Source organism: Sus scrofa, chromosome 2 (genome assembly GCF_054392235.1).
Source record: "Sus scrofa isolate SSC_HxYL_T2T_F1_AM1 chromosome 2, Sscrofa_HxYL_maternal_Yorkshire_Landrace_v2.0, whole genome shotgun sequence".
Taxonomy (NCBI): Eukaryota; Metazoa; Chordata; class Mammalia; order Artiodactyla; family Suidae; genus Sus; species Sus scrofa.
In genome coordinates, this window is record NC_139384.1 from 69925168 (window position 1) to 69952298 (window position 27131).

Consider the following 27131-nt stretch of genomic DNA (forward strand, 5'->3'; position numbering starts at 1 on the left):
TGTTTTAAGCAGGGGCAGGAGAAAGTGAATTTCTACATGCTGTTATTGCTGATTTCTTTTTTGTTTGTTTGTTAAAAGTTTTGGTAATATAAGGCCATCTGTTCAAGTCCACCTTGGAAACCTGTAACAGATATTTAAATACTACAGTGAAAAGGCATCTTAATATACTTTTTAAAAACATCTGAAGTAATCTGCTAAGATTAAGTGTGTAAAAAAAAAATTAGGTCCCTTTTGAGGGCACTTTGTCCATTAAAGATGGGGGTGGGTGATTTTTTTTTTTTTAAGTTATTCTTGGAGTTCCTGCTGTGGTGCAATGAGATAGGCGTGTATCTGCAGCACTGAGACACAGGTTCGATCCTCAGCCAGTCACGGTGGGTTAGGTAAGGATCTGGCATTGCCATAGCTTCAGCTTAGGCTGCAACTGAGGCTCAGATCTGATCCCTGGTCCAGGAACTCCATAAGTCGTGGGGAGGCCAAAAAAGTAAAATAAAATATTTTTTAAAAGTAAAAAAAAAAAAGAGTTCCCATCCTGGCTCAGTGGAAACGAATCTGACTAGCATCCATGAGGATACAGGTTCAATCTTTGGCCTTGCTCAATGGGTTAAGGATCTGGCATTGCCGTGAGCTGTGGTGTATGTCACAGACATGGCTTGGATCTGGAGTTGCTGTGGCTGTGGTGTAGGCCAGTGGTTACAGCTCAGATTTGACCCTTAACCTGGGAACTTCCATATCCTGCTGCTTCAGCCCTAAAAAGGCAAAAATAAATAAATAAATAAAATTTAAAAAAAGATAAATATCCAGGGCACACCATGAGCATCTTTTCACATTTCTCACCATTCTGCCTTCTTCCTGGAAGTCACTGCTGTCTAGGTTTGCTGAGAATCCATTGCCTCCTTTTCTGCACCATCCCTCATAGGTATTGTTCTGCAAGGTGCTTTTTTTCACTTAATGTGTCTGAAGCAGCCTTTCTCAACTGGGCAGGGGAGTGATTTTGCCCCCCGCCCCCACCCCCAGGAACACTGGGCCATGTCTTAGAGACATTTTTGGTTGTTAAGATGGGGCAGACGCTGTGCATCTAGTGGGCAGAGGCCAGGGATGCTGCTAAATGCCCTATGATGCACAGAAAGGCCCCCACAGCAGAAGGACCAGGCCCCAGATGACAATGGCACCCAGGTGTAGCACAGCACTTAAGAGCATGGATCCTAGAGCCAGAATGCTTGAGTTCAAATCCCATCAGTGACACTTCCCAGCTGTGTGACCTTAAGGCAAATGACCTCACCTCTCCGCCTCAGTTTAACGCATCTGTAACAGGTGATAGCAGAAGCTACATCTTAGCGTTGTTTTGAGGCTTAAATAAATTAACAGATATAAAGTCCCTGGAATAGCACTTAATACATGGTTAGCACTATGTGAGAAGTTGTTATCTCCATGAAAGTATCTCTAGGTCAAGGGTCGGCAAACTTTTCCTGTAATGGGACAGATAGTAAACACTTCAGGCTTTGCGGCCATACGATCTTAACTTTGCCATTAGTACACAAACACAGCCACAGACAGTATGTAGACAAATGCGTGTGGTTGTGTGCCAAGAAAACTTCATTTATGGCCCTAAAATTTGGATTCCATAGAATGTTCACATGTCACAAGATCTTATTCTTAAAAAAATTTTTTTTAACCATTAAAATCAGAAAGACCATTCTCAGCTCATGGGTCGAAGAAAAACACTCAGTGGGCCACTGTTTGCCGACCGCTTTTCAAGACTTTCTAATTTTTTTTTTTTGTCTTTGGGCTATTTCTTGGGCCGCTCCCGCGGCATATGGAGGTTCCCAGGCTGGGGTTGAATCGGAGCTGTAGCCACCAGCCTACAAAAGAGCCACAGCAACTCGGGATCCGAGCCGCGTCTGCAACCTACACCACAGCTCACGGCAACGGCAGATCGTTAACCCACTGAGCAAGGGCAGGGAACGAACCCACAACCTCATGGTTCCTAGTCGGATTCATTAACCACTGCGCCAAGACGGGAACTCCTCTAATTTTTTTTATAGCTACATAATCACAGCATTAAAGTTCCTTAGTTTAGTTAACCCCCTTCCTATGGATGGACAGCTGAGACCATGCCCACGTTTTGTTATAACACAGAGTGATGCAGTAAATATTATTATAGAGGATGGTTTCATTTTATTTATTTATTTATTTATTTTTGTATTTTGAGGGCTGCACCTGCAGCATATGGAGATTCCCAGACTAGGGGTCTAATCAGAGCTGATGCTGCTGGCCTACCCCAGAGCCACAGCAACACCATATCCAAGCTGTGTCTTCGACCTGCGCCACAGCTCATGGCAACACCAGATCTTTAACCTACTGAGTGAGGCCAGGGATCGAACCCGCAACCTCATGGTTCCTAGTCAGATTCATTTCCACTGAGCCACGACAGGAACTCCAAGACTGGTTTCATTTTAAATGAGAGGTATATTCCTGAAGATCTCAGATAATACCAAACATGCAGAATTTGAGAGGGATTTCCCCCTTAGACAAATAAAGGATGGCAGGTGTTTTATCTGCCAGCTATGGTGCTGCTGCCACTCACACTAGTATAAATATGGTCTTCAGTTCACCTATCTCCACTCTGGTTGTGAGATCATGAGATGCTAAACAAATTTTAAGTGTCTTTGCATGTTTCCTATGACAAATATGCACATACAATGGGACAGAATACTTTTACCTAAGTCAAATTCACATGAAATGAGGCCACTCTGGGTCTACCTTTGTGTGCGCATAGCAAGTATTTAGGATAGGTTCCTGTCAGCCATAAAAAAGAACAAAATAATGCCATTTGCAGCAAGATGGGTGGACCTAGAGAATATCATTCTGAGTGAAGTAAGTCAGACAGGTAAAGATAAATAATGTATGATATCATTTATATGTAGGATCTAAACTACAACACAAATGAACTTATCTACAAAAGAGAAACAGACATAGAGAACAAACTTGTGATTGCCAAGGGGGAGGGGATGGGGGAGGAATGGATTGGGAGTTCAGGGTTGGCAGATGCAAACTGTTATATCTATAGGATGGATAAACAACAAGGTCCTACTGTATAGGACAGGGAACTATATTCAGTATCCTGAGATAAACCATAAAGGAAAAGAATATAAAAATAATGTATATATATTCATATATTTATATGTATAACTGAAATACTTTTCTGTGCAGCAGAAATTAACATGACATTGTAAGTCAACTGTACTTAAATAAATAAAGATTCCTGAAGCAGAATTGCTAGGTTCAGTGAGAATGTGACTTTTTTTTTTTTAGGGCCGCACCCCATGGCATACTGGGGTTCTCAGGCTAGGGGTCGAATTGGAGCTGCAGCTGCTGGCCTATGCCACAGCCACAGCAATGGGGGATCTGAGCCACATCTGTGACCTACACCATAGCTTATGGCAACGCCGGATCCTTTACCCACTGTGTGAGGCCAGGGATCAAACCCGCATCCTCATGGATCTTAGTTGGATTTGTTAACCACTGAGCCATTAAGGGAACTCTGAGAATGTGACCTTTTAACCTTGATAGACTCTGCAAGATTGCTCTCCCAAGGGCTTCACCAATTTATACCCCCATAAAGAAGGTAAAATAGTGCCCAAGAAATGGATTTCCTTTTCATAAAAATACACCCTTTTAATTTTTCATTTCTATTTTTTCAATGTCTACAAAGTTTCTCTTTAATTTAATTAATTAATTAATTTTTTTTGTCCTTTTGCCTTTTCTAGGGCCGCTCCCGTGGCATATGGAGGTTCCCAGGCTAGGGGTCTAATTGGAGCTGTAGCCATCGGCCTACACCAGAGCCACAGCAACTCAGGATCTGAGCTGAGTCTGCAACACCGGATCCTTAACCCAATGAACAAGGCCAGAGATCGAACCTGAAACCTCATGGTTCCTAGTCGGATTCGTTAACCACTGAGCCATGACAGGAACTCCTCTCTTTAATTTTAAATAAAAGGAGAAACGCTGCAAAAATCCACAAATGGTGTATCTGGTCAAGATTGAAATTGAATGCTATGTTTTATCCACTAAATGAAATCCTTTCATCCCCTCCCCCTCCCTTTCCACTATTTATTTATTTATTTATTTGCTTTTTAGGGCTGCACCTGCGGCATAGGGAGGTTCCCAGGCTAGAGGTCGAATCAGAGCTACAGCCGCCAGTCTAGCCACAGCCACAGCAATGCTGGATCCTTAACCCACTGAGCAAGGCCAGGGATCAAACTTGCATGGATCCTAGTCAGAGTTGTTTCTGCTACGCTATGATAGGAACTCCTATTTATTTATTTAAAATTTTTTATTGTAGTTGCTTTAAAATGTTCTGTCAATTTCTGCTGTACAGCAAGGTGAACCAGTTTAATATATATATGTATTCTTTTTCCACATCATGTTCCATCACAAGTGATTAGATACAGTTCCCTGTGCTATACAGCAGGATCTCATCGCTCATCCACTCCAAATGCAATAGTTTGCATCTACTAACTCCAAACTCCAATCCATCCCACTCTCTCCCCCTCTCCCTTGGCAACCACAAGTCCATTCTCCATGTCCATGAGTTTGTTTCTTTTCCGTAGATAGGTTCATTTGAAAATACACCCTTTTTATGTTCAAAATAAGAGCGCTATTACAATGCACTTTGCTGAACCAGATAAATTTGGGGAGGTTTTTAAAAAACATCAACATTCAGATAATAAAATAAAGCTTCCATTCTTGGCAACTTTTGTGCAAGAAGACTGCTTTTCCCAAGACCAAATGGTTGTTTGGGTACCTGTGTTTTCAGGCTCTGATTTCCCTAGGACACAGACAGCTTTGAGTTGAGCTTCCTCCTCTAGTCACTGTTTCCAGTGCTCTTCCTTCATTCACGGAGCTTCCATCTGGTGTTATATCTCTATGGTCAGAAGAACTTATTTCCAGCATTTCTTATAGTGCAGATTTGTTGGAGGTAAATTCTCAGATTTTGTTTGCCTGAAAATGCCTTTTATTTTGCTTTCAGTTTTGAAGAATATTTTCATTGTATATAAGAGATTAGGTTGGCGGATTTTTTTTCTTTCAAGTTACAGATGCCATTCCTTCCATTGTCTTCTGTCCTCATTGTTTCTGATAAGAAGTTAGCTGTAGATCTTACCATAGATATGGTCTTTTTTTAATCTCTGGCTGCTTTTGAGATTTTTCTCTTTACGTTTGGTTTTCAGCAGTTTGATTGTGACAGCCAAAGTATGGTTTTCTTTCTTTTGACCCTGCTTGGGGCTCTGTGAGCTGTTGGATCTCTGACTTGATATCATTCTGGAAAATCCTTGACCATTATCTCTTCAAGTGTTTCTTCTCACATTCTCATTCTCTCCTCTCCTTCAGAGACTCTAGTGCTTTAGACCATCTGGCATTGCCTCCAAAATCCTCTTATTTCCTTCCTTGCTCTTTTTCTTTATATTTGGATAATTTCCATGAACTTATCTTTAATTCATTGGTCTTTCTCTGCTGTGATTGGTCTGCTCCTAAGCCAATCAAATAATTTTTTTATTTTTGACATTCTGTTTTTTGTTTCTACTCTTTCCTTTTGGTCCCTTTTTTTTCTAGTTTTGATTTTGAAATTTTGAAATTCTCCATCTGTTTTCACATGGTACTCACTTTTTCTGTTATTTATCCTAAATATTTTATTGTAAATATTTTAAAGTGCTCAACTGATTACTTAAACTCTGAGTCATTTGCTTTTATTGGTTGCTTTTGCTCTTGATTGTGGTTCTGTTTTTGCTGCTTTGTGAATGTCATAATTTTTGTAATATGATGGATATTGTGTATAAAAGGAGAGTAGAGCCTAAATAATATTTACCCTTAGAAAAGGAGATGCTCCTCCTGTTGGGTCACTTGTGTGGAGGGGTCTGAATCAATCTAATCTGTACTTTAGGTGGGCTTGGATTAGACTGAATCTTTAGTTGATTTTACCACTGTCTTCAAATATTTTAAAGGTGGTATCAAGACTTCCCCCTAGCAGGGCTGGGATCTAAGCACAGGCAAGATTCTAGAGCTCCCTATTTCTTACAGCCCAGCCACCAGTTTTCCAAATAACAGAACTGCTCTCTCTACAGGCTGACCACCAGCACCTTGGGGGTGTTGGGGATTATCATACAGTCCTGTCAGCAGCTTTCTGCCTGAATTTACATTTTGCCAGAAATCTGACTTGGGTTCTGTCAGAAACAGACAGCTGAGAATAGTATTTGAATGCAACTAGTTTGTTTGGGAGTTAATTCCAGGAAACACTGGTAGAGAGTGGAGAATTGAGACAGGGAAGGGAAGGCAGCCCATAAATGTGGCTCATCAAGCCAGTTACCAATGCAGGCAAATGTAGCTGAGTCCTACTGGGGATGTTCTGAGAGAGAGTGTACAGAATGCATCAGAGCTGTCCCTACTAAGGAGCCAAGAGCTGCGTTTCTATCCACCACCTCCATTAGAGGTTGGATGAGGGATGGTCCCAGGACAATTAACACAGAGGCCAAGTGTGTTGGTGGGGGTGGGGGTAAGGAGTCAGAGAAAAAACCCAGGCAGGTGCAGAGTCGCAGGTGTGCAGCTGTAATATAAGTGCCTGACATCAAGCTGTTTGATTGCTGAGGTATCCGTTTCAAAAGAGACCCGTCTTGAATAAATATCTTGGCAGCTGCTAGCAAAACAACTAGATAAGGAAACAGGCTGCCTACCTATGAAGTTTCCTCTTTTAGAAAGTCCTGGGTAACCTAGGTAACTGACCACTTTGCCTTCCTGCATCCTAGTTTTCTTCATATGTTTTAAATTCAACAATAAAGGCAAATCTGTAAAATGCTAGGCATCCCACCCTCAGTCCCCAATAAAGGCAGAGCCCCAAGTCCATGCTCTCTCACTCTTTCCCTCGATCTCTCTCTCCTCTCAACCTTGTTGTGTGGCCCTCAGGTGTGCTATTTACCCCCTCCAGGACCTGTAAGTAATAAATCTTGTTCCTCAAAGTTCCCTAATGGTTTCTTGCTGAAGTGCATTCTGTGATCATAGAAAGAACCACAAGAGCTAGCCCAGCCACAAATAGGGGCTCCACTGGGAGAAATGTCTGTGGAGCCCCCCAAGAGTAATGGGTGCCCATGTGAACACCACAGGCATTCCTAACCAAGAGCACTATCATCAATGGCTTGGGACCAACAGAACAGACTTCAGAATTGAGGGGATTGGGATGGGGCACCAAAGGTAAGTTATGGAGGGAGAAATCTGAGCTTAATATGCATTTCCAATTCACTCTGGTGTTATCTTAGCACCCCCATCCCAACCCCACTGGTTGAAGCCTGAAAAGGTGCCCATCTGTCCATATTTTGTTGTGGCCCTAGATATACGTGCCATGTTCCCCCCATTTTACAGATGAGGAAAATGAGGCTCAAAGAAGGAGCTGACTAGCTCAAGAATATAACTAGGTAGAGGCAGAACTGGGATTTTCTTTTTGTTTCTTTGGTTTTTGTTTGTTGATTGAAGTATGGTCAATTATTCAGTTGTGTTAGTTTCTGGTGTACAGCAAAGTGGTATATATATATATATATATATATATATATATATTCATATTCTTTTCCATTATGGATTATTATAGGATGTTGAATATAGTTTCCAGTGCTTGTTGTTTAACTATTTTATATCTAATAGTTTCTATCTGCAAATCCCAAACTTCTAATTTATCCCCCCACCCCCTTTCCCCTTTGGTAGCCATATGCTTGTTTTCTATGTCTCTGAGTTTGTTTCTGTTTTTTAAATAAGGTCATTTGTGTCATATTTTAGATTCCATGTATAAATAATATATAGAATTTGTCTTTCTCTTTCTTACTTTACTTAGTATGATCATCTCTAGGTCCATCCATGTAGTTGCAAATGGCATTATTTCATTCTTCTTTATGGCTAAATAAAATTATATGGTATATATGTACCACATCTTCTTTACTCATCTGTTAATGGAGAGAGCTTGTTTCCATGTATTGGCTATTGTAGATAGTGCTGCTATGAATATAGGGGTGTTTGAATCTTTTCAAATTAGACTTTTGTCTGGATATATGCCCAGGAGTGGGATTGCAGGATCGTATGACAACTTCATTTTTAGTTTTTTTAGGAACCTCCCTACTGTTTTCCATAGTGGCTGTACCAATTTATATTCAGGACTGGGATTTTCAAACTCAAGTAGGTCTGACCCTGAAGTCCAAGTTCCTTGCTAGGCTGAAAGCTATTGCTGAAGACAATCAGTGAATGAAGGCAAAAAGGGAAGCAACCAAGAGGCCTGATGAAAGGACTGGGGTTGTCTTCTGTGATTGTGTTTGGTGACTTGATTGCTAGAGGAGGCTACAAGGCATGAGAGCCAGAATATGGAGATTTGGGAAGATTCTTTAGTGGCCATATTCCTTCCTTCCTCAACCTCTCACCTCAACAGGATGTACAAGATCCTCTGTGATGCACTTCCATGACGCCTCTCTTTCCCCTATTACGCCAAGCATGTTCCTACCTCCCCACCACGATATCCCCTACTTCCTCCATCTTCCCTTATTCATCTTGGAAATTCTTCTTCTGAGGCTGCTTCCCCAGGGGCAGCCTTTCCAGAAGTTCCTCTTTCAGAAGTATTTGTTCCTTCCCCCAACTAAGAGCACACTACTACTACCTGAAAACAGACTCTGTTCCTCTTAGTGTGACCATACGTCATTGGTGAGCCTGGCTCCCTTCCTAGATTGAGTTCCTTGAAGGTGTGGTTAGGCTCATACTCCTACAGCCTTTCCAGTGCCTGGTGTGGTGCCCTTGTTCTGCCACCTACAACTCCTATGTAACTCGCTCTTGGTGCCTCATCCATATCCCCTCAACACACTCTTCTATTCCTGAAGGCTGATTCCTGTCCACCTGCAACTCTGCACTGGGCTGTGTTTTTGTTTTTTACCCCATCCCTCTATCACAATTGGACCCTGTGTTAATGCTCCTGGGAGCAGTCCTCACACAACCACTGATGTAGGTGGTGATAGAAACCCAGCACCTGACTCCTTTGCAGACACAGCTCTAATGCACATTCTGTGCTTTCTCCCAGAGCATCTCTAGCAGGACTGAGCACCAACTGCCCACCTGGGCCAACCCCCAGGAGACACCAAGAGATGTTTCCTGGACTGTGCTGAATTGCAAATCCCTAGAATGAAGAAGCCAAGTGTCATTTATTAGAGATCAAAGGTGATATGGTTTCTCCCAACTTCTAGGACATCTGAGCAGTTTGGAGCTGAGGAATTGTTGGCATCATATTCAGTCAAGTTGCTTACCAAAGAGATGGAGCCCTTGCTCGTCCCAGTCAACATCTTTCCTTGTTTTTGGACCGAGACCACACAGGTAAGTGTTTCTTCTTTGATGCTGGATAAATGTTGCTTCCTCAGTAGTTTTCCTGTGTCTGAGCTCCACAGACAGACCACACAACCCTTGGATGCTGTCAGCAGGGTGGCCTGGGAAGTCAGCACTGCCGTGGACACCCAGGGTTCGGAGGCGTCACCCAGGATACAGAAAATCAGCTCTCCAGTTTCCAGATTCCAAGCATTGACCTAATGGAATGATGAAAAGGAAGAGACGTGGAAGTCCCCTTTGTGGCTCAATGGTAACAAGTCTGACTAGTATCCATGAAGATATGGGTTTGAGCCCTGGCCTTTCTCAGCGGGTTAAGGATTCAGCGTTGCTGTGAGCTGTAGGTCAGCATCTGTAGCTCTGATTTGACCCCTAGCCTGGGAACTTCCATAAGCCATGGGTATGACTCTAGGGGGGAAAAAAAGCAAAGAAAAAGGAAGAGATGTGTCAGAGGGAGACCTAGCCTCCAAGCTTTCCAGAGTTGAATACAAGACCTGTTCTTTTTCTATAATTCATGTATTTTATTGTCAATACTCTATCAGTTCAAAAAAAGGTGTGTGTGTGTGTGAAGGGGGTATATTCTACATTGGATCCTGGAAGAGCAAAAGGACATTTGTGGAAAATTTGATAAAATCCAAATAAAGTCTGGAGTTTAGTTGATAGTCATTATTGACATTAATGTCAGTTTTGACAAATGTACACTGGTTATGTAAGCTGTTGACAGTAGAGAAGGCTGGATCAATGGCGTATGGAAACTCTCTCTACTATCATTATAGCTTTTCCATAAATCTAAAATTACTCTGAAATAGATTTTTTGAATTGAAATATAGCTGACTTACAATGTTGTATTAGTTTCAGAGGTATAGTAAAGTCATTCAGTTAATACATATATATTATATATAGTACATAAAACTAAATATAGTTATATATAAGAATATATATTACATACATAGTATTTTCAGATTCCTTTACATTTTGAACATAGTTTCCTGTGCTATATACAGTAGGACCTTGTAAAAAATTTTAAAAATAGAAAAAAATCAGCATGCTATGTGCATTCACATATATGTTCATTCCAAGTAAATGCTGATGAGTAATTAAAGCAGATTTCACCTTTAACTTCACCCACAAAAGAATCTTTTTATCCACAGTAACTGTTTAAAGAGTAAACATTTCCCATTAATTCTACTTGTGGTGTTCACACTAAAGAAATAGGAGAAATACATAAAAAGATATATGTATAAGGAAAATTACCTCAGCTATTTGAAAATGCAAAGGTTTCCAGTAATGAGGGATTAGTTAAATAAACTACAGCAGAGCCATGCAATGGAATCTTTATGAAATCACCAAGCCTACTGTTTTTGAAGAATGTTTATGGCTGTGGGCAAAAATAGCTTTAGAAAACTGTGTATATGATTTTATCTTCATTTTGTTTCATATATACATGAACATACAAAATCATGTAAATGTTAATAATGGTTATTTGGGGGTTCTTGCTGTGGTGCAGTGGGCTAAGAATCTGACTGCAGTGGCTCGGGTCACTGTGGAGGTACAAGTTCAATCCCTAGCCCAGTGCAGTGGGTTTAAGGATTCAGTGTTGCCACAGCTGTGGTGTAAGTCACAGCTGCAGCTCAGATTCAATCCCCGGCCTGGGAACATCCATATGCCACAGGTGCAGCCATCGAAAAAAAAAAAAAGCCATATTTGTGATTATTTAGTATACATTATATCTTTTACTGTATTTTCCAAACTTTTGCTGATAACAAAGATGATTTCTAATAACCAGTTCTGAAATCAACCCATACCTCTGTAATATTTAAGCCTACATTGTCCACTAAAAATACAGCGCAAGCCGCACAACTGAAAATTTTTATCAGCCACTTTAAAAAAGGTAAAAAGAAACAAGTGATATTAATTTCAACAATGTACTTAATTTAATCCAATATATCATTTCAAGATGTAGTCAACATGTAACTATTATTGAAATATTTAAATTCTTTTCACAATAACTAAGATTTTGAAATCCAGTGTGTGTTTTATACTGACAGCACATCTCAGTTCAGAAAAGCTACATTTCAAGGGCTTGATAGCCACATCCAGCTGGTAGTACCCCATATTGGATAGCAGCGTTTGTAAGCTACCAATATTACTTATGCTGGCAACCACCAATTACTAATAAAATAGAATAATTAAGGGGTATTAATTATTTGGTGCTTACTATGTACCAAGCCCTAAGCCAGATGTTTTACAGTCATTACCTCATGAGATAGAGAAAGACCTGAGGCAGAGAGATGAGGTGATAAAATCAAGACCACTCAGTTTGCAAAGTCAACTGGAGTTGGATACAGATTTGTGTCCATGAGTTTAATTATGAAGTTTTAACCCACTATTCTATTGTGTGTCTCTAGTTGTAAAATGATCAGATTATAAGTTTATGATTGATATAATGGAATAACACAGCAGAATGGATATTGTTTTCAGATGTGTGTGGAACATTTACCAAGAGAGACCATGAAATGAGTCTCAATACATTTGAAAGGATTCATATCATACAAATGGAATCAAATTAGAAAAAAAAAAATAGAACACTATCTGGGAACTTCTCAGCTATATGGAAATGAGTACCAGACTTCTAAATAACCCATAGAGCAAAGAAGAAATCAAAAGGTAAATTCTGAAAGTATTTTGAACCGAATGTAAATAATACATCAAAGTTTATGGCATGTAAGTAAAGCAGCATTCATAGGGAAATTTATAGCACTAAAAATGACTGTACTGAAAAGGGGAATGGTGTCAAATCTTAGAGTCAGAAAGAACTATCAAAATCATCTAATCCATGTATGAGGTTTGAAGCCCTTCATGGCACCCTCTCAAGTGGTTGTGTCCCTCTGTCTAAAGCCCCCCTGCCCCACATCAAGGAGCACCCCCCCTTATATATATGTATGCCATCTTTGAACACTCTGGTCTCAGCATTCCTTTTGCAAACAGGGAAGGTATTTACCTTTGAGCTAGATGCTGAATATACAGCCTTCTTTGATTCATCCACATGAAGACTCCAGATCTGAGGTTCAGTGGAATCTTTTGAGCCTCCATCCCAAATGGTGATTTTCTCTTGTCCAGAGAGTAAGTTCCACAAGCGCAGGGTGTGGTCCTTTGAGGCAGAGATGGCGAGCGTCCCTTTGGCAAATACTTTCACACACCTCACCTCTCCTGCGACAGGCCAGGGTGGGGAAGATAGTATATTAGCTGGGAACATTTTGACCTTCCAATTACCAAAACATCTGTTGGCTTAGAAACTCCCTGCTTTATTAAAGGAAAGGTGTATGGACCAGAACATAATCCAAATTACAAATAATGGAATGTGGCAAAACTAAGTTGAGAGCAACAACTGGTTAGGATTAAATTAATTGCCCAAATATTGAATCTGAAATAAACAGAGATCACTGAAATGTACAAAAGTTCATCATCTTCTAGGGAGTTTTTAAAGGTAATAAACAAACAAACAAAAACAAGGTGAAAATAGAGAAGATCTCATGTTCTTAGATATTTTCCTAAGCAAAACATGAAATTTGGAAGCCATCAAGAGGAAAAATTGACAAACTGGATTACATAAAAGTGCAAAATTTCAGGAGGATAAAATGCAGTTGAAAGGTATATGACACATTGGGAGAAAATACTTGCAGTATACAACAGATAAATGTAGACTCTCCTTAATAAACAAAGAGTTTCTACAAATAAGCAAGAAAAAATGCAAAGAACCTACTCATAAATTGGACAAAGAATATAAACAAGAAATTTACAGAAATAGTACAAGTGGACAGTCAGCATTTGAAAATGATGCTCAACCTCACTAGTAATCACAAAAATATAATGTGAAATACCAGTACCATTATAACCCATCACATTGGCTAAGATTTTATGAATTGATTGCTGGAGTGCTGGCAATGATACAGGAAATCAGTTAGTCTCATTCCTTGCTGATGAGAGTACAAGTTGATACAAATTTGTAAAAATGTAATTTGGTGACACCTATCAAAAGTTAAAATACGCAATCTTTTGGTTTTGATAACTAACGTTCTATAGTTATAATAAGACTGCTATTCTGGGAAGGTGGATAAAAGATATATGGAAACTCACTGTACTATTTTAGCAACTTCTTCTGAGCCTACAGTTATTTTAGAAGAAAAAGCTAACAAAAAGAGGGAAAAAATTTAAATGTGCATACAATCTGACACAGAAATCTCCCACTTCTAGGAATGTGTCTTACAGGAACAATAATATAAGTGTGTAAAGATGCAGAAGGACCTTAATTGCAACATTGTTAGGGAGTTCCCTGGTGGTCTAGTGGTTAGGATTCAGAGCTTTCACCACTGTGCCTGGGTTCAACCCCTGGTCTGGATCCCACATTAAGCTGGAGGGAAAAAATATATTTAATCACAACCGTGTATGTATAAAAAGAAAACTGAAAACAACCTGTCTATGAAAGGGAGTGGGTTAAATAATACAGTACATCCATGTAAAGAATATTATGTAGGTATCAAAAATAATAAGATAGGTGTACATACATATACACTGACCCGACCTTAATGATAAATATTATTACAACAGCCAATACTGATGCTTTCTGTGTGTCAAGCATAGTTGTCAGTGGTTAACATGCATCAAACGCCTTTAATCTCATAACAGCTCTATGAGGTAATATCATTATCCCACATCCTATAGATGCTGAAACTGATCCACAGCCGAGCACAGTAATTTATCCAAAGCCACATGGTTAATAAGCAACTGAGCCAGGATCTCAGCCTAGAGCCCAGACTCTCAACCGCTACAAAACACTGTTGTACTCCATGGGAACAAAAGCAAGTTGTATCCAGTATATAAAACAGCATGGAGTTCCCGTCGTGGCGCAGTGGTTAACGAATCCGACTAGGAACCCTGAGGTTGCGGGTTCGGTCCCTGCCCTTGCTCAGTGGGTTAACGATCCGGCGTTGCCGTGAGCTGTGGTGTAGGTTGCAGACGCGGCTCGGATCCTGTGTTGCTGTGGCTCTGGTGTAGGCCGGTGGCTACAGCTCCGATTCAACCCCTAGCCTGGGAACCTCCATATGCCGCGGGAGCGGCCCAAGAAATAGCAACAACAACAACAACAACAACAACAACAACAACAAAGACAAAAAAAAAAAAAAAAACAGCATGATGTTGCATCCATGTTGCTGCAACTACTGCTTTTAGAATGGTTGGCCAATGAGGGCCTACTGTACAGCACAGGGAACTGTGTCCAGTCTTGGGATAGACCATGATGATATGAGAAAAACAATATATATATATTGTTTTATATATATAAATAAACAATATATATATATCTGTTAAAACAATATATATATATCTGGGTCACTTTGCTGTACAGTGAGGATGGGCACAATGTTGTAAATGAACTTCACTTTAATTTTTTTAAAAAAGGAATTTTAAAAAGTAAAAAACAAAAGAAATGGAGTTCCTATTGTGGCTCAGCAGTAACAAATTCAGTTAGTACCCATGACATTGTGGGTTTGATCTCTGGCCTTGCTCAGTGGGTCAGTGATATGGTGTTGCCTTGACCTGTGGTGTAGGTGACAGACGCAGCTCGGATGCCAAGTTGCTGTGGCTGTGGTGTAGGCTGGCAGCAGCAGCTCAGATTCAATTCCTAGCCTAGGAACTTCCATATGCCATGTGTTTGGCCCCTAAAAAGCTGTGTGTGTGTGTGTGTGTGTGTGTGTGTGTGTGTGTGTGTGTGTGTGTGTGTGTGTACATATATACATATATATATAAAATAAATAAAGATAAATAAAAAACAAAGGAAAAAATACCAGCGTGGTATAATTTCTTTTTTTTAGGGCCTCACTTGCGGCATATTTCTGCACCTGCAGAAAGTTCCTGGGCTAGGGGTCGAATCAGAGCTGCAGCTGCCAGTCTACGCCACAGCCAGATCCAAGCCATATCTGTGACCTATGCTGCAGCTTGCAGCAATGCTGGATCCTTAACCCACTGAGTGAGGCTGGGGATGAAATCCCCATCCTCACAGATACTAGTTGGGTTCTTAACCAGCTGAGCCACAATGGGAATGTCCCTGCAAGGTGCTGTTTTTGACAGAGGCTCAAAGTACAGAGCAATGTCTGCATAAACTGAGAGAAAAGTCACTACTGGCATATAACGGACTGTAAGCATGCACCACTTTCAGGGGAGACTGAAGCTTGGGGGACACTAAAGGAAGGATAGTTTACTTCTTTGTCTCAGTTTTGTTTGTTTTGTTTTGGTGGGGTTTTTGTTTTTATTGTTGTTTTGTTTTGTTTTGTGCAGCACATGGAACTTCCCAGGCCAGAGAAAAGTTTACTTTAGAATTCATATGTCCAGCACATTGGAGGGGATTTTTCTTTCTTATGATTGGGGTATTTTTCAACCAAAATTTCTTTCTTTCTTTTTTTTTTTCCCCTAGGGCCACACCGGAGGCATATGGAGGTTCCCAGGCTAGGCATCTAATTGGAGCTGTAGCCGCCGGCCTATGCCACAGCTACAGCAATGTGGGATCCAAGATGCATCTGCAACTTACACCACAGCTCATGGCAACACCTGATCCTTAACCCACTGAGCGAGGCAGGGGATCAAACCCGCCACCTCATTGTTCCTAGTCAGATTCGTTAACCACTGAGCCACGACGGGAGCTCCATCAACCAAAATTTCTATAAATACTAATGTTTTAGGAGTTCCCAACATGGTGCAGTGGAAACAAACCCAACCAGGGATCATGAGTCTGTGGGTTCAATCTGTGGCCTCAATCAGTGGATTAAGGATCCCACATTGTGGTGAGCTGTGGTGTAGATCGAAGACATGGCTCGGATCCTAGGTTGCTGTGGCTGTGGTGTAGGCCGATAGCTGTGGTGTAGCTCCAATTGGACCCCTAGCCTGGGAACCTCCATATGCCATGAGTGCAGCCCTAAAAAAAAAAAAGACAATAATAATAATAATAATAAATAGTAATGCTTTATAATATATCCCCATATGTAGCACACAATATCACTGCTAAAATGAATTAGAGATACACATGATATGGAAAGAGGCAAAATATGTGATCTTTACTAAAAAATAAATAGGTTGCACAAGCTTATATGACTACACACAACCATATGTATGTGGAGTTGGGAGGAGATGGTCGGTAGCACACTATTTCCATCCCATGGATATGATAGCCAAGAGAAGAGTGGAATATGGCAGGGAGCTTCCTAGTAGCCTTGTGGTTAGGACTCAGTGCTTTCACTGCTGTGGTCCAGGTTCAATCCCTGGTCTGGGAACTGAGATCCTACATCAAGCCAAAAAAAAAAAAAAGAGTAGAGTGGTAGAGTGTATTAAAATAGTTAGAAAATGATGAGGTTTGAGCATTACCTTATTTTAATATAATTGATTTAATTATGTGTTTCTGTAATTTACTATTTCAGAATGGCTCTGTTTGACTTGTGGTCATCAACGGGGATGGGGTGGGAGGAGGGAGTGGGATGGACTGAGAATTTGAGGTTAGTAGATGCAAGCTATTACATTTAGAATGGATAAGCTATGAGATCTTACTGTATAGCACAGGGAACTATATCCAGTCTCTTGGGATAGACCACGATGGAAGATAATGTAAGAAACATAATGCATATAAATATATATATATGTATGACTGGGTCACTTTGCTATCCAGCAGAAATTGGCAAAACATGGTAATTCAACTATACTTTAGTTTTTAAAAAAAGAACACCTATGTTTGACAACCATCTCATCAAATTCCTGAAAGTTTCAGTCAGCTCTCACAAGCCAGGATGAACCACCAGATCAGAAGTTTTCACTTCCCATATTATGTAGGTATATAATGTTTTCTGCTTGTTTGATTTTTTTTCCAGTGAACTGGTTGCTGAGCTTTTCCAAGTACAAATAATGAGTTTGATGGCTTTAAAAAGAGAATCAGGGTCGTCATTGGTAAATGGGCTCACACACACAGATACAGAGATTGAATAGACCTATGGGAAAATAGCCATCCTGATGATAAAATGAGAGAATTTTATTTGACAGATACTCTATCAGTACCCACTCCACTCTGACTACTCAGACAAAAAGAGTAAAATGAAAATATCTAATGCTGGGAGCGTTAGGGTTGGGGAGTGTTTTAATTTGCTACAGCCTGTTTGGGAAGCAATAAGATGACAGGTCTCAAAACCCATAGGAATGTTCATAACTTCTAATTCAAGAGTGCTACTCACTGGAAATAGGCAGAATGAAAAAAATATTGATGAGATTGAAAACAGAATTCATCCCAGTGTTACCCAAATAGCATAAAACTACAAACAATCTAAATAGCCAAAAAATTTTTTTAATAGTTTAATGAATTCTGGAGCATGATCTATCTAGAAGAATGAATTTTTTTTGCTGCCTTTGAACATTATAAAGATGAAGATTCAGGAGTTCCCAATGTGGCTCAACAGGTTAAGGACCTAGCGTTGTCTTGGTGAGGATGGAGGTTCAACTCCTCCCCTTGCTCGGTGAGTTAGGGACTCTGCGTTGCTATAAGCTGAGGCATAGGCCCAGCTGCAGCTCTGATTCGACCTCTGGCCTGGGAACTTCCATATGCCCCAAGTGTAGCCGTAAGAAGAAAAAAAAAGATGGAGATTCAATGGATCATATCAGCATTATTTGTGACAGCCCCAAATTTGAGACAATGTAAATGTCCTACAAGTGATAAATGGATAAAAAACTCTGTTCCCTTCCATACAGTGAAGGAACAAACTATCCGTACATGTAACAACACAGACGAACTGCAAACATATTATGTGGAGTGAAAGAAGCCAGATGAAAAGGTCACATAGTATACAATTTCATTTATATGAAATGTCCAGAAAAGACAAATCTATAGACTCAGAAAACACATTAGTGGTTGCCTGAGACTGGGGGTGGGACCAAGGATGCACTGTAAAGGGGGCAGGAGAGATCTCCCTGGGGTGATGGAAAGTTCTCCAGTGGGATTATGGAGATAGTAGCGCAAGTTGGTACCTTTAGTAAAAAATCGTTGCAGTGTACATTTAAAACAGGTGCATTGTGTAGTATGTAAATTATACCTCAATAAAGTTGTTTAAAAAAGATTCAGTAAGGGAGTTCCCGTTCTGGTTGAACAGTTTACCAACCCGACTAGGATCCACGAGGATGAGGGTTTGATTCCTGGACTTGCTCAGTGGGTTAAGGATCCAGCTGTGGTGTAGGTTGCAGACGCGGCTCGGATCTGGCTTTGCTCTGGCTGTGGCATAGGCTGACAGCTACAGTTCCAATTCAACCCTGAACCTGGGAACTTCCATATGCACAGGCGTGGCCCTAAAAAGCAAAAATTAAAAAAAAAGATTCAGTGAAAACAAAAGAATGTTATGGCAAAATGTGAAAAATAATAGAGCTATGTACATGCTTAGACTGTAATTATATTATATTTTAACATCTTTATTGATATAAAATTCACAAGCATAAAATTCACCCACTCAGGAGTTTCCTGGTGGTCTAATGGTCAGGCTTTGGCACTTTTGGCACTTTCACTGCTGTGGCCTGGGTTCGGTCTGGGAGGAGAGATCCCACATCAAACCACTGCATGCCATGGCAAAAAAAAAAAAAAAAAAAAAAGAAAAAAAAAAAAGAAAAGAAAAAAGAAAAAAAAAAAGGAAGGAGAGAAAAGAAAAGAAAAGAAATCACCCACTCACAGGCAACAGTATAATTCACTGGGTTTTTTTTTTATGTTCCCTAGAGTTGTGCAACCATCACCACAGGCTAGGTTTAGAATATTTTCATAAACTCAGAAAGCCGTCATTCCCTCCCCCTTTCTTTCCTTATCATTTAAACCATCTTAAAGTGCATAATCACTGGTAACGAGAGTCCATGTATGATGTTGGGCAAACATCACTTCTATCAGATTCCAGAACATTTTTATCACCCAAAAAGGAAGCCCTGTTCCCATTAGCAGTCATTCTCCATCCCTCTTGTACCCCCAGCCCCTGGGCAGCCACAACTGCTTTCTCTCCCTCTGGATTTACCAGTTCTGCACATTTCATATAAATGACTCATACACAATGTAGTCTTTTGCGACTGGCTTCTTTCATTTGATATATTATCCAAAGCTCCAGCCTCATAGCTTCCTTCCTATTCTGTAAATGTGTCAACCTCTTCTCCATTTCGGGTCTCTACAATGGCTGTCTTCCTGGGCTGCTCTTCCCACACTCTGGCCCTTTGCACACTTATCTGTTCAACTCCTCCTGCCCCGCTTTTTTAGGGCTGCACCTGTGGCATATGGAAATTCATAGACTAAGGAGTTGAATCAGAGCTGCAGCTGCTGGCCCACACCATAGCCATAGCAGGGCAGGATCTGAGCCTCATCCATGACCTACACCACAGCTTGTGACAATGCCGGATCCTTTAACCCACTGAGCGAGGCCAGGGATCAAACCCACATCCTCATGGGTACTAGTCAGGTTCTTAACCCACTGAACCACAAGGGGAACTCCCCTTCAACCCTTTGCATGTTGGCTGATTGTCATTGCTCAGAGAAATTCCTTCCCTAACTCCTCTAAGTTGGTCACTTTGGTCATTGCAGCTCATGACATCCTGTTTTCCTCATGATATTAAAAAAAAAATTATTGGAGTATTGTTGACTTCTTAACATTGTGTTAGCTTGATGTACAGCAAATGGAATCAGTGTATATACATACACACATATCTGTGCTTTCTCGGACTCTTTTTCCACATAGGTTATTAGAGAATATTGAGTAGATTTCCCTGGGCTACACAGCAGGTCCTTGTTACTTATCTCTTTTATATCTAGTAGTGTGTATATGTTAACCCCAAACTTCTAACTTTCCCCTCCCCCTCCTCACTACACTTATCACAATGTGTAACTACGTTTTTATCTGGCTCCTCTTCCCAAACACATGAGTCTGACTCAGGGCAGGGATTTCGTGAGGCAAGTAAGGCCTCATCTTGGGTGCACAGTTAAGGAGGTGACAAATTACCGAGTTTTCCTTTTGCCTCTGACTCCCGTATGGAGCCTCTCACCCTATCACCCATCCTGTTTTTAAGACATGTTTATATTTATTCATTGTGGATTTTTTTGCATTAATTGTTTTGAAATATTATTTATCTTGATTTTTTTTAATTTGGGGATGCCCCTAAATTTTACACACAAGGGGTGTGTCTTACTCCTCTTACTTGAGTCTCAGCCCTGATCTCTCTCCTAGAAAAAGGCCTGGTACACAGAAAGCTTCAAGAATCATTGGGATGAGTGAACCATAGCTGTGATGGGAATTTGCAGAAGAAAACTTTTATAGGCTCTGAAGGACTGTGGTAGACAAATTACATAAATGACCCCTATTCTTTACGAATCTGACTAGGAACCATGAGGTTGTGGGTTTGATCCCTGGCCTTGCTCAGTGGGTTAAGGATCTGGCCTTTTTTTTTTTTTTTTTTTTGTCTTTTTGCTATTTCTTGGGCCGCCCCTGCGGCATATGGAGGTTCCCAGGCTAGGGGTCGAATTGGAGCCATAGCCACCGGCCTACGCCAGAGCCACAGCAACGCAGGATCCGAGCCGCGTCTGCAACCTACACCACATCTCACGGCAACGCCGGATCATTAACCCACTGAGCAAGGGCAGGGACTGAACCCGAAACCTCATGGTTCCTAGTCGGATTCGTTAACTACTGCGCCACAATGGGAACTCCAGGATCTGGCCTTTCTGTGAGCTGTGGTGTAGGTTGCAGATGTGGCTCGGATCCTGCGTTGCTGTGACTCTGGCATAGGCCGGCGGCTACAGCTCCAATTAGACCCCTAGCCTAGGAATCTCCATATGCCTTGGGTGGCCCTAGAAAAGGCAAAAAGGCAAAAAAAAAGAGAGAGAATGTGAAGGGATGCCAGTTCCAGGCCTTAAGAGGCCTTGTACACTTCTGCTCGCCCTCGAGACTCTGCCTTTACCCAGGATCACCTGGTGGAGGATGAGAGACCACGTGGAACAAAGTTGAGTTGTCTCAGCTAAGAACATCCTGAACCAGGCCAGCTCCCAGATGCCCAGTAACTGACTACATAGGCATGAGCAAGCCCAGCTGAGACTAGAATTGCTGCCTGGCTGAGCCCAGCCTGAACTGCCCACTCACAGAGGGGAGCTAAATAAACTGCTATTGTTTGAAGCTACTGTGTTTAGGGTGTTTGCTTGTTCTCTTTTTCATATTCTTTTCCATTATGGCTTATCTCAGGATATTGAATATAGTTCCCTGTGCTACATAGTAGAACCTTGTTGTTTATCCATTCTATATACAATGGTTTGCATCTGCTAATCCCAAACTCCCAATCCAACCCTCCCTCACCTCTCCTCCCGCTTGGCAACCACAAGCCTGTTCTCTATGTCTATGAGTCTGCTTCTGTTTTATAGATAAGTTCATTTGTGTCATAATTTATATTTTGTGTATGAGTGGAATATGATATTTGTCTTTGTCTGACTTACTTCACTTGGATGTAAGTGAAGTCTGATAATCTCTAGGTCCATCCATGTTTCTGCAAATGGCATTATTTCATTATTTTTCATGATTGAGTAATATTCCATTGTATATTTATATCATGTCTTCTTTATCTATTCATCTGTCAATGGACATTTAGGTTGTTACTGTGTCTTATCTATTTTAAATAGTGCTTCTATGAACATTGGGGTGCATGCATCTTTTTGAAATATAGTTTTGCAGTTCCCGTGGCTCAGCAGTTACTCCTACTGAGCAGCTCCTATGGCTCCATGAGATTGAGAGTTCAATCTCTGGCCTTGCTCAGCAGGTTAAGGATCTGGCGTTGCTGTGAGCTGTGGTGTACGTCACAGATGAGGCTTGGATCCCACGTTGCTGTGGCTGTGGTGTAGGCCAGCAGCTACAGCTCTGATTCAGCCCCTAGCTTGGAAAGTTCCGTATGTTGCAGGTGCACCCCTAAAAAGACAAAATAAAAAAATAAATAAATAAAGTTTTGTCCAGATATCTACCTAGGAGTAGTATTGTTGGATCATATGACAACTGTATTTTTAGTTTTTTGAGGACCCTCCATTCTATTTGCCATAGTGGCTCCACCAATTTACATTCCTGTTGGAGTGTTTTGTTATGTGGCTATAGCTAGCTGATGCAGGAACAAAGGCCAGGGTTTTGACACAGAGAAGTGAATTACTGGTGAAGGAGCCCTGGGGACTGACTGAGTGCCAAGGGATGTTAGGAAGAAGTTGATCACAGACCCCACTTCCTGAGCCTTACCTCTGTGTCCAGTTAGGATGTGGATCACCTGCTGCTCTTCCATGTCCCACACAGCCACCATGCCCTCCTGGGTGCCAACCACCAGCAGCTTCTCTTCCAGGCTCCATGCCATGGCTGTAATGCCTGTAGGCACACAGAGATGAGATCTCCTGTGTCTGAATGCTCAGCCATGAGGTGTTATAATGCACCCCCACTTCACAGATAAGGAAGCTGAGCCTCAGACAGAGTCAGTTCCTTGTCCAAAGTCACACACCTACAAGGGGCAGAGCTAGGATTTCAAAGCCAGTGCTGTCAGATGCCAGAGATAGACTCTGGGCTGTAATGTTTACATTGCTCTGAGGTAGGAAAATGGACTAAACCACTGCTTAGTCACAAGTGCCTCTAGTTCAGCAGCTCTTACCCAGGGGTGATGCTGCTCCCTATGGGACTTCAAGCCCCCTTCAAGGAGATTGAACTCAAAGCCTCTGGCCAAGACAAGAATTACCTTATCATCACTCCACCTGTCTCACTGTAATGTCCCTTCCTCAACTTGAGCAACCTGGTATATTCCTTCCTACCCCCTACTAGGAAAGTTATGCGGCCTACTCTCACCCCACCCCTATAGGGGCCTTATATGCCCCCAACCAAGCAGCAAGTGTATCATAAGACCCCTCTTTCCCCAACCAATCATCATGTCAGTAGGTGAATTCTAAGACTTCTCCTCTCCCTGGGCTATAAAAATAGACACTACCATATACCCAGGGTTGGCTCTCCCTGATCATCAAGAAGTGGTCCTCCTATGCCAGCAGCATCTCACATCTCAATAAACTCTTCTTTCTCATCACCTCACCATGCTGGAAAATTCTTTTTCTGACCTGCGTACCTGGACCACAACACTCCTGAGGGCACACTGGGAAATGTCTGGAGACATTTTTGGTTGTTACAGCTGGGGACCAGGGTGCTACTGACATCTGATGGGTAGAGACCTGGGATGATGCTCAACATCCTGATCACACAGGACAGACTTATCCTATAAAGAATGATCCAGCCCCAAATGTCAATGATGTATAGCTGAGTTGAGAAAAGACTCAGGAATGGAATTATATTGGCTGAGAATGATGACTCTGCTTTTGACTTCTCTTTGAGTTTGATCTGTGTGGGAAAATGAGGGCTGGTACCCCAAAGAAAAAACTATTTGCAGAGTTTCCATTGTGGCTCAGCAGTAACGAACTGGACTAGTATTCAATAACTGGCCTTGCTCAGTGGGTTAAGGAGCCATCGTTCCCATGACCTGTGGTGTAGGGTGTAGATATGGCTCAGATCCTGTGTTGTTGTGGCTGTGGCATAGGCTGGCAACTACTTGACCCCTAGCCTGGAAACTTCTATACGATGTGAGTGTGTCCCTAAAAAATCCCTGCCAATAGTTTGAGCAAACACAGCCCAAGCCTCTCTGCTGGGAGGATCCTGATTAGTACATTGCTGAAGAGAGAGAGGAACAGAGTTGCACTTAAGAAAACATCAGCCCAGATATCAGGAGACCGGACTTCCAGAATGCCCTTAAGTAAGTCCTTTTCCTGCTCTGCCCTTCAGCCTCCCCTTATGTAAAATAGTGTGGGAAGTGTTGAAATTAGAGCCAGACTAGGTCTGAGAATCCAGAAATTTTATCCACCTCACTGGGACAGGAGATTTGGTTTTCTTTTCTTTCTCTCTTCCTCTCCCCCCACTTTTTTGTTTTCACTCACTCGCTGTGACCTTGGAAATGTGAACTCAAAACTTCTCATTTTAAAAATAAAGAAACTGGGAGTTTCTGCTGTAGCACAATGGGATTGGTGGTATCTCTGCAGTCCCGGACATAGGTTCAACCCCTGGCCTGGCACAGCAATTGCAGCTTGGATCTGATCCTGAGCTGGGAAGTCTGTATGCCACAGGGTGGCCAGAAGGAAAGAAAGGGAGAGAGAGGGAGAGAAAGAAAGAAAGGAGGAAAGAGAGAGAAAAGAAAGAAAGTAGGAAGGAAGTAGGGAGGGAGGAAGGAAGGGAGAGTAAAAAAATTAAATTAAAGCTCATACAACTGCCACAGTGGGTCTGAAACACAAAACATTTCCCCATTGAGATAAGAAAAACTAGAAACTCCACTTCCTTTGCCTACAACGTGGCAGGCATCGCTAACAATCACCACACTCTGTGATTTGTACACCCCCCAGCCCCAGCCCCAGCCCCCAAGAGCCATTCTATCATGCTTCCTTAACAATAAAACCCACAGCCCACAGGTTTTAGGCTGAATATGTGGTTATCCAAACAAAGATCCTATTTCCCAAGTTCCCTTACAATTGAAGATGGCCAAGTTTTCACCAGTGAGACAGGAGCAAGAAGTACTGAGTTCTGCGCTGGGAGGGAAGGAGCCTGCCATTGACTGCTCCTTCCCGCTCCCCACTGGCTAGAATGCTGATGTGATGGCAAGAGCAGGAGCAGCCATTTGGGGCCGTTAAATGGAAACCTCACATTGAAATTGGCAGAGCAACAAGGTTGAAAGAAAGGGGTCCCTGACACCCTGGAGATACCATATTACTTTTAATTACCTGGGCTATTGTGTGGGAGAAAAATGAACTCCTGCCTTTTTTTTTTTTTCTTTAAGGGCCATAGCATGGCATATGGAAGTTTCCAGACTAGGGGTGGAACTGGAGCTGCTGCGCCTCAGGCACAGCAATGCCAAATCCCAGCTGCATCTGCGACTTACACCACAGCTCATAGCAATGCCAGACCCTTAACCCACTGAGCAAGGCCAGAGTTTGAACTCACATCCTTATGGACACTAGTCGGGTTCATGACCACTGAGCCACAACAGGAACTCCTGTCTTTTTTTGTTGTTGTTTTTCGGCTGCCCCACAGCATATGGATTTCCTGGGCCAGGGATCATATCTGAGCCACAGTTGCAACCAGTATGCTTCAACTGCAGCAACACTGGATCCTTAACCCACTGCGCCAGGCCAGGGGCCTGCCAATCTTGTTGCACCACAGCAGGAACTCCTGTTTTACTTAAGCCACTGCTATCTGGCCTATGCACAGCATCAAAACCAATGTATTCAATATACATTCTTTCCCATTAAACCATATTCAGTCTCAGAATACTTCTCAATACGGCATTCTAGTAGCTATCCCTGAATCAATTCTTCTGTACATTGTACTTAGCATCTCTTAGAATTTCTATTTCAGAGTCCTGGTGCCTTAAGAGTGTGGCTTTCCCTACAAGCCCATGTGGCACAGAAACGGCTGTCGCACAGGTGAGAAAGGAACTCCTATTTTTTTGTTTTTGTTTTTTCTTTTTTGACCACCCCACAGTATATGGAGTTCCAAGGCCAAGGATCAGATCCAAGCTACAGTTGTGACCTACACAACCAGAGTCATAATAGCTGGCATTTGAACCACAAGCTAATTGTATTCAGTGGCTTCATGATTAATGTGAGAGACTGTGAGTGGGCAGATAAAAGGATGGATGAATGGAAGTGGACTGGTGGTTGAGTGGACAAATAGATGGCTGGTTGGACAATGGGTGACTGAATAGATGGGTGGTAGATGATAGATGGTAGATGAATCAACTGATAGATGGGTAGGTGAGGTGATGAGTGGCCGAGCATGTAGATGGGTGGAGGGGTAAGTGAGTGAATAGAAGATGGCAATATAGGGAAATGGAAGTGGTGTGGGTAGGCAGGTGGAAGGAAGGATGACTAATGGAAATATGGACAATTGGTGGATGGGTGGATGAATGGAAGGAAGGAAGGACATACAGAGGATAGATGGAAGGAAAGAAGAAAGGAAGGTGGATGGATGAATGGATGGAGGGATGGGTAGATGGATGGACAGACCGATGAATAGCTGGATGGTAGGAAGGAAGGATGGATGGATGGATGGATGGATAGAAGAATGGGTGGATGGAGGGACAGACTGATGGATAGCTGGATGGTAGGTAGGAGAGAAGGAAGGATAGAACAGGAAAGGAGAGAGGGAGGGAGGACGGGTGGATGGATGAAAGGGTAGAAAGATGGAAGGAAGGGAGGAAAGGATGGAAGGATGGATGGATGGATGGTTAGAAACATGGGTGACAATTGGATGGAGAGAATTAAATCCTTTTGTCTCTCTGACATTCTGGTGTCCCAGCAAAAAAACCTACAAGTCCACCAGCCTCTCAGGGGCCAGTGAGCCTATAAGCTGCAGAAGCTCTCTGAAATATGGGCACCAAACTCTTAGAGATGAGACCCCAGAGGCAGTCAGCATCCCCTTGCTCTGGGCTCATTAGCAGTATTTACACTAGTAATTCACAGTCCCTGGGGAGCAGAAGGAGCCCAGTCAGCATGAGACAGCACGGGCAAGTCCTGATGGCACCCTTGGGGCTTCCCTGCTGGCAGAGAGGAGCCCCAGAGAGCAGCCCGAAACCCCTGTGATCTGCTGGCCCCAGGCAAG

General features: G+C 42.0%; 1 protein-coding gene across 8 annotated transcripts in view; it reads right to left on the minus strand.

Moving 5' to 3' along the window:
* NWD1 (NACHT and WD repeat domain containing 1) overlaps positions 1-27131 on the minus strand; it is a 109536-nt gene that overhangs the window by 24648 nt on the left and 57757 nt on the right. For all 8 annotated transcript variants that reach the window (XR_014837443.1, XR_014837444.1, XM_085012474.1 and 5 more), the window contains 3 exons: positions 22698-22820; positions 12392-12600; positions 9318-9590 (listed from right to left, as the gene is read on the minus strand). Coding sequence is in view for 6 of the 8 variants with exons in the window: in XM_085012474.1 (XP_084868600.1) it covers positions 9318-9590; positions 12392-12600; positions 22698-22820 (605 nt within the window). In the remaining 2 variants the exon portion in view is untranslated. The remainder of the gene's footprint in view (positions 1-9317; positions 9591-12391; positions 12601-22697; positions 22821-27131) is intronic.